The 13218-nt window shown below is 51.8% G+C and overlaps 1 protein-coding gene across 1 annotated transcript in view; it reads right to left on the reverse strand.

The window, feature by feature from the left end:
- Positions 1 to 13218, reverse strand: part of dscama (Down syndrome cell adhesion molecule a) — a 61633-nt gene that overhangs the window by 22303 nt on the left and 26112 nt on the right. Inside the window, 7 exon segments of the mRNA XM_067256979.1 lie at positions 774 to 893; positions 1132 to 1410; positions 2698 to 2973; positions 5180 to 5476; positions 6205 to 6480; positions 6701 to 6979; positions 7116 to 7262. Coding sequence (XP_067113080.1) covers positions 774 to 893; positions 1132 to 1410; positions 2698 to 2973; positions 5180 to 5476; positions 6205 to 6480; positions 6701 to 6979; positions 7116 to 7262 — 1674 coding nt within the window.

Here is a 13218-nt window from a genome sequence, read left to right on the forward strand (position 1 = left end):
GAGAGAAATCTCTTGTTTTATATAAGCATTCTAGTTTCCATTAGATGAATGTTATAAAAAGATCAGAAAAAAACTGCAATGCTATTGCTCACCGCTATGTCACTTGTCATAAAGTATATATAAAAAAGAGAAACCAAACTTAACATAGTCTATATTGAAGCAGGTGCTAGTAATTTCTTTGCAAGATGTCTGATTAGCAAAGCACAACAAAAGCTCGTATTAGAATCAAGAATCAGCCAGCTACATACTCAGCTGTCATGATTAGAATTTGATCTGTATTAGTTTTATTACACTGCTGTTGTTGGAGCTACTCAGCTATACCAGAGTTATTGGTACGTTGACTTGAACGGTTTCCATCAACCACATCTCCATCAAGACCCACTGTTGGAGGAACATACTGTATGGGTAATGCAGTTCAAACCACTCACGCTAGCACATTTGGGATCCCTAGTATTATGTCTTAAATAAACTACATCTCCCAGAAAACCTCTTTCTTCACAGTTGGCAGTTTTGCCTGGGCTTCTTGTTGTTGGTTATGAGTTGCAGCGCCATCCACCCCGAAGGCTGTGTTGACATTAGGTTTGCTGTGTTGGCTTTCATAAGTGGATGCTTTTTCATAAGAAAAACTTGCCGTCGGAGACGCGTAAGACACACAGTGTTGCAATTCAGCAAAACCATCTGGACTGGAGGGTAGACAAGATGTTGTGTACCTGTGTGTGTGTGTGTGTGTGTGTGTGGCTTTTCTGTGCGTGTGCTTGTGTGTGTGTTTATACCTTTGGAGTACTTCCACTGAATGGTAGGGACAGGGTAGCCCTCTGCAGAACAGTTGAGGATCACAGCCTTTCCATAGATGCCATCCTGGTCTTTAGGCTGCACCACAAACTTAGGGGGAACTGGATAGAAGGGCAAAAACAGGTCAACTGTCAAAAACCTGCTATGTCACAGTGGTTTAAGCGGATATGAAATAAATGGGATATTGAGATTATGAGAGTCATATGATACTCTTAATACCTCCCTCCCACCTCTTCCTTCCCCTCACCCGCTCAGTCGCTCCCCTTGCCCCTCCCTCCCTCCCTCCCTCTCTTTCTGTGTTCCTCCCTTCTACCCCTCCCTCCGTCCCCCCCTCCTCACCCCTCACGATGAGCTGGCTCTGGTGCTCCACGGCTGCCGCCTGGTTGCGGGCGATGCAGGTGTAGTTGCCGTTGTGGAGGAGGGACAGGTTGGAGATGCGCAGGGAGCTGGTGAAGTCGATGTTGTCGATGGTGACGCTCAGGCTGGCCGGGATAGGCCGGCCGTCCTTCTGCCAGGTGATGAAGACGGGCTGGTCGCCCGACATCACCACGCAGGGGATGAACACCCGCTGGCCGATAGAGAAGCGAGGGAACTCGAAGGGATGGATGGCAGGAGGGACTGGAGAGAGAGAGAGGGAGACATGTCAGGTGGTAGGAAAAAACGTAGGCTTCTACGGTTAAAACAGAGTTGCTTGAGTTGTGTTTGACCTACACTTAATTTGACCTACACAGGATTCATTCACACACACTAATGTTTTGGTTTGCATTGGTACCTGTCCAATCCAGTCATCAAACAGTATACCCTCCACAGTACAGGACTGTGCTGTACTGTACATATGTATACTGTACATGGAATAGCCATGTGTTTTTAAGCAAGGTAGACTGATGTTCAGCACTAGACAGAACCTCTCTCTGACAGTCCTCAGAAAACCTTTCACAGGCAAATCAACCATCATCCTTCTCCCTTTAGCACCTTATTAATACTAGGGATTTCCACAGTCGTAGCAGGTGTGGGAGAGGAATCCATTACATTTCCCATGCGGAGAGGCAGATTTCCCTCACAAAAATAACACTTATTTCCCTCCCAGTGTACAGTCCCTACTGTATGCACTCTCTCATCTCAATATTCCCCCCTCTCTCTCTCTCTCTCTCTCTCTCTCAATATTCCTCTCTCTGTTTCAAACGCAAGATTCCTCTCTCCCGCTCTCACTTCGTTTGCCCCTCTCGTTCTCCCTCCCTCTCTCTCTGGGGACACTGTAGCCATCGTGAGAAACAGATGCTTTGGAGAATTAATGATTTAAAATAACATTGGAATAAGCGGTACTTCAGCGCTTATTTAATTCACAACAAACTAGGCATAATGGGCTCCCGGGGACTCCCCTTGGCGGCGGAGGAATGCTAAGCAGCCTGCAGGCAAATTAGCCCCAGCCGAGTGGCGGGCTCGCCTTTGTCTGGGCGGCGTGATTTCCCCCTCGCGCACTCGTTAGCGAGTCGGCGTGAGTGTGTGCGTACGGGGGGGGCGGGGGGGGGGGGGGGGGGGGGGCTATCTGACACTCCTTCAAATTATGCAGCGTCATTGAGGAAGAGAGTCGTGCGAGGTTATTCCCCTCTGGTAGTGGCGGTGGAAGTGGCAGAGGAGAGGACAGGAGAGGAGGGAATGAAGATTAACAGTGTTTGGTGAGGAGGATGGAGTGGCTGGCTCTATGTAAACGTGTGTGTGTGAGTGTGTGTGTGTGTGTGTGTGTGTGTGGAGGGTGGGGGGGGGTCAATAGACAATGCACAACTACACCTCAGTACAGCTCCATAATCGTGCTGTGGTTGTGTCCCCGGGGGCAGAGTTCCCACTGGACTAATCGTGCTCCTCGGAGCTGAGGGCGGTGGGCGGAGCTACCCGGGGGTGACCTACCTTTCACGCTGACGTGGACGCTCTGGTGGGTGGAGAGCTGCGGCTGCACCAGGACGTGACACGTGTACTCGCCCTCGTCCACGTCCTTCTGCACGTCGTACAGCTTCAGCGTGCCGTTGTTCTCGAACGCGCGCTGCCGGTGGTTGTACGGCAGCAGGTTGGAGTCTTTGTACCACTTGATGGAGTAGTACGGGTAGCCAATGACGCGGCAGTGGATGTACATGTCTCGCCCGGCGATGGCTGTGAGGTTTTTCATTGGTCGTATACTGGCAGGCCCTTAAAGGTCACAACAGAGGAATACCTCTCTTAAAATGGTTTGGAGGTGGGGGGAGTTGGATATTTTGAAGTGTGAGATGTGTGTGTGTCGGACAACCATTAATACGGAAGTCTCCATTTATCCTTACGCTGTACATAAGAAAAACATTTAGCATTACATTGGTTAAAACGATCACAATTTTGGACTTGGAGCGTGCCTGACCAAGACATCAGAGCTGACCAGCTACATCCCCAAATAATTACGACCACATGCTTGAACCAAACGGACATTGATTCAAACTATAAAATCTATCACCAGCCCACCCAAATGAACCTATACTCTATTTCGTTCCGAATCCTCTCACCTATCCATACAAAATAACCATCTCACTTTGTGACTAGGATTTCTAATCCTAGACTGAAGCAGAGGGGAATAGCTTCCTGTTCTGGTCTCCCTGTGTGAATATTGCCCAGTTCTACCCTCTCCTAAACACCGGCCATGATTGCCATGATTGCCTTAGAAGAGCGTTAGAGCTCAGTGTTCCCAGTCCCCACTCAGGAATCTATTATCGAAATCATTACTTACACTTCGCGCTCTCATACACTCCTGCCACAGAAACCCACCAGGATAGGCTGGAAGGTTCCAGAGCACATAGCTTTTCTGGGAAACTTGACTATCAGGTCTTTTTCACAGCGAGTGGAAGACAGTTTAACTCCAAGTGCAGCAGTGTAGTTCTGGTGCTCAGGCATCCGGGTTGCTACTCTCTTTAGCGCGATTAAGGAGCCAATGATGCAAAAAAAAACAGTCATTACTCTGTCTCCGCCACGCCACCTGCCGAGATTTATCTTGGCCGCTCGGCTGCGTCCGACAGCCACTGATGCCAGGCTCATCTCCTCGCCAGCTACCCTACTGAACCAGAGCCTTTGGAATAGCCTTATTTAGCCTATACCACAACATGCTAGAGTGAGCATTCAATCTAAATGGGTTTAAGGCTACTCCGATGAGTCTTCACGTACCCCCTCTCTCTACCTCTCTCTACCTCTCTCTCAGTCTCTCCCTCTCTCTCCGTCTCTCTCCCTCTCTCTCCCTCTCTCTACCTCTCTCTACCTCTCTCTAGCTCTCTCTACCTCTCTCTCAGTCTCTCCCCCTCTCTCTCCGTCTCTCTCCGTCTCTCTCCCTCTCTCTCCCTCTCTCTCCCTCTCTCTCCCTCTCTCCGTCTCTCTCCCTCTCTCCCCCTCTCTCTCTCTCCGTCTCTCTCCCTCTCTCCCCCTCTCTCTCCCTCTCTCTCCCTCTCTCTCCCTCTCTCTCCCTCTCTCCGTCTCTCTCCCTCTCTCCCCCTCTCTCTCTCTCCGTCTCTCTCCCTCTCTCCCCCTCTCTCTCTCTGTCTCCCCCTCTCTCTCCCTCTCTCTCTCTCCCTCTCTCTCTCTCTCCCTCTCTCTCTCTCTCTCTCTCTCTCTCTCTCTCTCTCTCTCCCTCTAACATAACGACTCTGAGGCAGGAGGGGCTTCACCAGGCTCAGGAGGCGTGCAGGACGAGGCCGGCACCTGCACGCCGGGCCCAGAGCGCTGCTCAGCTCTAAGCTGGAGCTCGTGTAAATCAACGTAATGGCGCCCTAGTATAAAGCTATCAGCGGGAGTTAGGTAGGGAGCGGGGCATTAGAGAAGTCGGCGCTGACACGCGGTGACGGATGAGGGGAGCAGAGCGCAAGGCTGGAGGACGGGCCGGCCTCCAGCCTCGCGGGGGAGGAGGAGGACGCGGACGGGGGGAGAAAGACTGGAGGAAGTGACGAGACGGGCCTCGGATCAGCCCCGTCTGGGAGGAGAACCCCCCCCAGTCCCTCTTAAAGGGGGAGCGTCCGGGAAGATCCGAATGTCTAAACGCAAAGTCGCGTGCGTGTCCGCAAACCAGCAAAGGCGCGTGGACACACACGGCGACACGTGCGTGGACACACACGGCGACACGTGCGTGGACACACACGGCGACACGTGCGTGGACACACACGGCGACACGTGCGTGGAAGGGAAACAACCCGGCAGCTCACGGTGGTTCAGTCAGGCACGCGAGTCCAAGTCTTGTCCCTCTTTTAAACGCAAGCGAGACGGGCCAATCAAGAGAGAAAAACAACAATGCCTACGGTAAACAACAACAGCTACGGTTACTATAGCAACACAGCAGCAAACAGAGATGTGTGTATGTGTGTATGGGAGGAGCTGGTCTGACAAGCACCTCTTACGTTTATTCGCGCCTGGTAGGAGACTGCCCCGGCCGAATTGTTGCAGGTGCAGCGGTAGACGCCCCCGTCCGGCACGTGGGTGTGGCTGATGTTCAGGTGGCTGATGACGTGGCCCTCGGCGTTGGTGAAGTGGGACATGCGGTGCCGGCTGTCCCGGCTCACCGGCTCGTCGTCCAGCAGCCAGGCCACGCGCGGCTCCGGCGTGCCCTTCACGGTGCACGCCAGCGACACAAACTCGTTGATGTTGAAGACCTTCTCGCTGAAGGAGGAGAGGATCTTGGGAGTGCCGTCTGTGGGGAGGGGGAACGGGAGACACCTGGTGAGAGGCCGGTATCGCGAAACTGTCGCTATCGATATCGAGGCTGGTCTGTTGTTAGTGCATGGAGAAGACGAAAGCCTCTTTTGGGATTGCGGTTGCGGACAGTTTCTGCAGAGAGACAATAGTCGTGCAGCCATGCAAACGCCACAGACACTCTCGCATGCACCATGGGACCACTCTCGCTCGCACAAACTAGGCCCTGTTCATGTAGAGGGATCCTATGAATACAGAGCAGGTCCCTACACTATGAGAAGAAAAATGGAGAGACGCGTTGGAGTGGTTTCTCCTTCCTGTTCCTGCCCATCCCCATCCTCCTCCACATCATTATAGATTATCAATACCCTCTTTATACTGGTCCATGGACACGGGAGGCAGTTGCCGCAGCAACCGAGCTCCGGCTATGCCAGCTTATGCAAGCCTTGTTCAGATAATCTAATAATAGGGGCTGGGCCAAGGCTTTACTGCAAGTCTCATTAGCACGCACACACAAAACACTGATCAATGGGTGTACGGTCAGAAACACAGGAATGCAACATAGACTGTTTGTTTGCAAGTCAGCTCAAGCAACATTGAGAACACAGTAAAGCAAACACACTACAAAGCCGGCCATGTCCTACGTCCAGGCACGGTGTGCTCTGAACGAGCCTATTCTCAATCTCCGACACCTTATTCGTTCCCCCTCGCGGATGGACGACTGACCTTCCAGGATGACCTGGACGAAGTCCTGGGCGGACATCTTGCCGTTCCTGGCGAAGCATTGGTAGGCCCCGCCGTCGCTCTTGGCCATGCCCGCCATCACCAGATTCTCCCGGTTGTCCCCCGTCATGCGGACGCTGTTCCCAGGGTAGATGAGCTCTCCGTTGCGGTACCAGGACAGCTCGTACTCCTCGGAGCCAGTCACGCTGCAGGACAAGGACACCTGGCTACCCACGCTGCCTTTCACCTTCCTGGGGCTCACCACCGCCTTCAAGGGCTCTGGGGGTTGGATACATCACGCAAAGATGTTACACTGGTTCCCTATTGACATAATATCTTGTGATAACCAGGTTTCATAACAGAATTGAATCATTTGTTTACCTACATCATGTACTGCGGTATTCATTTAGCAGACACTTGTAACGCCAATCACTCCACACACGCCTTCATGAAAACCCACTCTAAACTCCAACTCCCATGGTTCCCCCGGGATACTGACCTTTGACCAGCAGCCGGCCCACCACCTCAGCGTTGCCGTAGCTGTTCCACACCTCGCACACGTAGCCCCCTGTGTCGCTGGACTGGGCTCGCTCGATAAGCAGGCCTGTGACGCTCTGCCGGAAGCGCGTGTCGGGCTCCAGGGGGCGGTTGTCCTTCAGCCAGCGGTACTTTGGCGCCGGGTGACCGGACGCCTTGCACGGGAGCTCCACCCGGTGAGACGCCATGACCTCGCGACGCTCAAAGCCGTCCAGGATGTTGGGCGCCGAGTTCGTGGGGTCTGGGAGACAGAAAAGAGAGAGAGGGGGAGGTGAGAGGCATTGCAGGACGATGCTCGTTCACCAGGAGCCGATTCGCGTTCAAACACGACGGTCCTGTCGCTCCGCCACACGGCCAGGCGTGTACGCGGTCCTCACCGGAGACAAAGAGCCGAGCGCTGTTGCTCTGCCGCGTCTCCCCGGTGTAGCGGTGGCGCGTCATGCACCGGTAGTTGTACAGGCCGTCCTCAATCTGCACGTCCAGGATGTACAGCGCCCCCGTGGATGTGATGAGAAACCGCGACACTGAAACACACAAGCGGGAAGAAAACACGGCCCCCGTCAGTCAACCGGCTCTTTTGTGCTCCCGCGCCAACTTACGATGACGTGTAGGCCCCATGATGCAGTTTAGGTGTCATTATCATGTGTAGGATTATTGTATTCATCCCAGAACCTGTGGATTCTCAGGCCTGTGTAGGCATTGTGTGGTTGTTCCAACAGATGTACGTCTGCACACAGCAGAGTGTTTTTGTGACATGAAAGCGGTCTTGGAAGTGTTCGCAACTGTGAGACTCCGAGCCCCACCTTGGAGACCGAACATCTGCTCAGGGTAGCTCTGAGGAACAGAGACAAGGCTTGATGTTGTCGGAGTTGTGGCAACATAGCACATTATTGTCCATCTCATTGCTCTCTCTCTCTCTCTCTCTCTCTCTCTCTCTCTCTCTCGCTCTCTCTCTCTCTCTCTCTCTCTCTCTCTCGCTCTCTCTCTCTCGCTCTCCGTCGCTCTCTCTCTCTCACTATCTATGCCGCTCGCCCGCTCGTCTCAGGGGAAACACTTTCAGCCCTCTCTTATTCTCTCTATCTCCCCCCCGTCTCAATGCTTTGATCCAGCTCCGCGGCGCGGGTCGTCCGTGCTAATATCATGCTAATGTCATGCTAATTTCCTGGGAGCACGGGGAGAGTGGAGAGACGCCGTCCACGTTTAGAAGGAGGGATGTCTGCTGCGACTGTGGCCAAGAGGGTATTCCTGTGTCACAGATGATGGAGGAGGCTAGTTGGTGGAAAAGGCCCTGGAATTTTCTCGAATTGGTGCTATGGATGGAAGAGGTTTTCTGGGAGCAGCTCTAATACATTGTGACACACACCGTTGCTGGGGTGTGTGACGTCTCTGTGTGAGCTCCTGTTGATGGTGTCCATCCCATTTAGGACATGACCTTCCTGCGTGTCGGTGCGGTCAAAATCATTGTCTTTGCCATCGTGTTTGTATGTCATATTGAGGGTTAGACTGTAAGAAACACTGGGTGGATCTGTGTGCTGTGTGCTTCAGTAATCAGTCTAACCACGTCAAATCAGCCAAGTCCAAGTCCTTGATGTTTTATTAAAACAATATTGATTTAACCTTGTGGTGTTTTACACTGGATTGAAGGAAGGGATGAAATAAAGAGGGTGAGAAAGAGAGAGAGAAGGAGGGAGAGAGTGGGGGTGGAGGGGTGGAGGGGGGGGGGGGGGGCGAGGATGCAGCTATTGTGAGCGAGCGTTGACCTAGTTAGAAATGAGAGACCGTGGATTTGATATCCTGAAGGGGTTTCTGCTTGTGGTCTACATGCAGTTGTGTGTGACAGGCAACCACTGGTAAAAGAAGGGAGAATAGAGAGAGTGGGTATGTATGTGGTCTGTACTGTGCTGTACTCTACTGTGCTGTACTGTACTGTACTGTTTGTCTACGAGTTCAATCTCAACAACGTAATAAAACAGCCTAGCCCATCCACCTGATTGATTTGAGCTCTCCACCCAAATGAAATCATCAAAAGAATTTCCCAAGCTATTTCATCTTTTAACCCCTTCCGTTTGTTACCTTAAAGACAGCGTGTCACTGTCTAAGCGAGACAGGCATGCAGGGTCAAACTATTCCTTTTCACGAGAATACACAGGTGCCACAACAAAAACATATCAAAGGGGGAAGAAAGCCGTCACGTTGTCTTGTCTCTCTCTTCTCCTCTTCCCTCTCCATGCTTCTCCCTGAACCCTGCCCAGCCCCCTATGAGGCTTCAAGAGTTGACAAGATTTGGTTCCCCAGCCTTATGAATGAGAGGAGCCTTCATTAAAACAGACTGCCTGTCAGCCGTGACAAAAGGGGAGAGATGGAGGCAGTGTGCGCTTGCGCTTCAAAAGCATGTTAAAATGGCACCGGGGTTAGGAGATGGCTAGACACACACACACACACACACACACAGCCACACACGCACGCAGTATAGGCAGACACACACACACATGTAGTACAGACAGACAAACACACACACGCAAAGACAGGATCTCTTACACCGTCATTCACACAGTCCATTACACATACATAGAGCCAGTAGATTGATGTTTATTGAATCAGTCTCCTATGCAGCACTGGAAGCACATTCCTCGAACTTGGCTGGATTGAGCCTCCTGGTGAGGAACATGTCCTTCCAGCACTTTCTATATGTATTCCGTATATATCCTGCCACATAGCCTACAGCAACAGACACAACACTGCAATTCAATACATGTCTTTACTGTAAATTATATATGAAATCCGGTGTGAAAACCTTTCTCTCCATCCCCGCCCCCCTTTCTCTCAACGCATCAATCCTTGAATACCCCTCCCTCTGTCCCTCTGTCCCTCCATCACACTCTTATTAATAACACAGTCCCTTCAGGTTTCTGCATCTGCGGCCTCCTCAGATTGTCTATCCCATCATGCACAGGAGCACTGCACCGGCTCTGCTGAACGACGCCACGCCTTCGACGCTCCCGTCACCCTCCCTCTCCACCCCTCCCCTCCCCCCTGTCCCTCCGCCTCTCTCCGTCCCCCCGGCTCCAGGCTCTGGCGTTTAGTGTATAGCATGCCGCAGATATCGGGTCACATGATGTGGTGTGTGTGCATTCATTGTAGAGCATGCATTTGTATGTCATTACATACGTGCACGCGTGTGTGTGTCTGCGTGTGTGTCTCGGCGTGTGTGTGTGTGTGTGCGCGCGTGCGAGAGTGTGAATGTGTGTCTGTAGAAGACTGGTCAATAATAACGATTTCAGCTGCTCCAGGACACTTTCCCCTGCTCTCCTCCACTCCCCCGCTGCATACTAACACAGAGGAGGCCTGAGAGAGAGAGAGATCTCTGTCAGATCTCTGTGAGAGCCCACGGAGCTGTGTGTGTGTGTGCGTGTCCTGCATGTATACATCTGTGTATGTAGGTATTTACGTCTGTTCACGTTTGAGTGTATGTGTGTACGAGTGTGTGTGAGTGTGTGTGTGTCTGCGGGATTCGGAGGAGAGTGGCATCACTTCACCCCAGGTGGCGTGCCTGCCCACCCTCCCCCTCCCTTCCTCTGCCCAGGTGCTTGGCATGGGCCTGTCCTGCAGGCACAAGCCTCTCTCTGTGACTGTCCACTGAATAGATCCAATTAATCCTCCTACAAGCCGCACCGCGCTCCCAAATAGACCCTCTATTCACTTGAATATTGAGGTTCACCTTCTATTCTGCTGAAACTTCAATTCTTGCCGAATCATGAATGGCAGCAATAACAAAGACCTAATTTCAGCCATATTCTTACATAGCTAAGCTATTGTCGCTGTGTGCCTGGCTTGGCTAGCTGGGCTCGGGTACATTCTGTCCTGGTGGAGGGGCTTGCGTCAATAAACCCGCAAAGATCCGAACAAAAGGAAAGAGTAACCATCTTTTGAAAAATCTTGGTGACGTGAAAGGACCCTGCAGTGACAGGAGCCCCTAGCCTTATCACCTGGATGACCTGTGCTTGCTGATTGGCCATCTGCCCACATTGTGTCCCCGCCCCTCCCCCTGACTGAGGAGTAAAGGTGCCGTTCTCCATAGGAGTCTTCTACTGATTCCACTCTGATAGTCATGCATAGAGAGACGAGAAAAGAGAGAGAGAGAGAGAGAGAGAGAGAGAGAGAGAGAGAGAGAGAGAGAGAGAGAGAGAGAGAGAGAAAATGAGAAAGAGAGAGAATGAGAGAGACAGAGCGAGCACCTCAGGGATACAAGCACTCTCTGTCATCTGAAATGACTTACAAATTAGCATACACCCCTATACCCAGTGATAGAAGGAAGACAGAACTTTCATATGCTAATTCAGATCATGGCTGGGCAGAGCAATTATCAAAAAAAATGTCAGCCGTGTCTGTTTGACAGATCCCAACAGGCGCCTGAAGACTCTGACCTCCCAGCCCTCCTCTCTCTTCCCCCCTCCCCCTCTTACTCTCTTTTCCCCTCTCTCTCTCTCTCTCTCTCTCCCTCTCTCTGAGTACGTATCAACGCATGACCATACCCCAGACCATGTACTATCAACCGTTCAAAGACTTGATGAACTCTTTGTTTCTGCACAGTGCCAAAGTTCCACAATACAGCTAAAGAGAATCTCTTTATCCTCATTACGGATCTCCTCGCAGGCCACATACCGTGTCCTGAAAGGGTTGCCTGCTCTTCTGTGTGTGTGTGTGGGTTAGTGTGTGTACTGTGTGTGTGTGTGTGTGTGTGTGTGTGTGTGTGTGTGTGTGTGTAGGAGTCAGGCCCCTAGAGACAAAGGTTATTACTGTCACTGTAACCTTGGCCACTCCCACGTCACCCTCCCTGACACCAGCAGTAGCGCACAGGCCCACCTGCAGCTATCTGCATCTATAATTAATACTGCCTCTTCACTGTGAGTGTGTGTGTGTGTGTGTGTGCGAGGGGGGTGTCTGTGCGGGCATGTGTGTGTGTATGCATGTGTGTGTTTGTGTGCTTATCCCCTGCTGTGCAGAGCCTAGGTATGATGTCGAAAAGACATGAACTGCATAATTATCGTGTTTTCCCTCCACTTTTGAAAGACTTCCTTTATTTTGTATTTATTCTCCACTGTGTGAAAAGTACACATCAAGGTCTCGGTCTTCCCACAGAAGGAGTGGCGAGGGCCCACAGTCAGCTGAGAGGACGTGACCTCGCAGACGGAAAAGGAAGGAAGATCCGAGTGGAGGATGAGATTACGCCCACCATGTAAAACCACACTAGAACAACCACTTCTAAATCTCCCCATGCCACGCGGATGAAGAGCCTCATCGACGGCAGGCTTCTGGTGGCCCTCCTGTGTGTGTACAGTACTGCAGGAGCTGTAGCCAGGGTGAATGAGGAGCGTGTGCAGTAGGAGTCTTTCGTCTTCTCCCCCCCCCCCCCATGTGACCATCCTAAGATGAGGATCTGCATGGCAGACCAGGGGGGTCCCACTAAATGACTCACCCGCTCTAATAAGACCCATTTGTCACCATTACAGGAAGCTGCTGACAGCTGCTGTTGTTGTCAAGGCAACAACCCCCCCCACCCCCACCAATCACCCACCCACCCCCAACTGTCCTCCCACCTTAGCAAGCAATATTCTGCATACTGTTCAACTAGGTGATAATGCACACACACACACACACACACAAGTAGAAGCCCCTCATCACAGACCCACCTTGGCCAGACTGTAGGTAGCATAATGTGCTATCATGTGCCCGATGGTTCCAACAGCGCTCATAAAGACACGCGTGGCTAACAGCTTTGATTCATTAAGCTAATCGGAGGCAGCGTCCCTCTGCTCATTAAGCAGTAGCACACTAGCCCGGGGCTAACGCTCTCCTGCGCCGGCAGGGGATGAAGATGTCCTCCTCGGCCCGAGCGAACACGCCGCCCGCTCTCCGCCGCGTCGACGCGCCGTGCCCTCAGCTCCAGCATGCTTTCCATGAGAGGACGACGGGGTCACTAACGAAGCCCCGAGGCTCCCGACTGGAGTCCTGCTTTCTCCTGTCACAGCCAAGCACGTTTTATTAAAATTGCTTTTTTTGAAGAACCATGTTTGCTGATTTGAAGGACTCACGTATGGTGCAGAGGTAGGAGTGGGTATAGAGGGGCCAGTAATATAAAAAATAAAAAACAGATCATTAGCATGAGCAGTGTTGACACAGATGTGCCTAAAACTATATTTTCGCACACTAATCACGCCCTGGGAGTGTGTGTGTGTGTGTGTGTGTGCGTGTGTGACCCTTTTTCTGCAGGCAGAATGCTCAGAGCCATCCTCATTGATGAAGGTATCATGAAGTTCTGGCTTCATGCTCTTCTTCTACAGAACGTATGCAGTCTGTGGATACGAAGACATCCTTAATGGGTTCACATGACAAGCATTACCGCGTAGTGTTTCCGACTGGAACACGACTTTGTGTCAAATCAAATCTCTGACCCTCTGTGCCTCGTACACAAAGACACAG

Source organism: Osmerus mordax, chromosome 19 (assembly GCF_038355195.1).
Source record: "Osmerus mordax isolate fOsmMor3 chromosome 19, fOsmMor3.pri, whole genome shotgun sequence".
Taxonomy (NCBI): Eukaryota; Metazoa; Chordata; class Actinopteri; order Osmeriformes; family Osmeridae; genus Osmerus; species Osmerus mordax.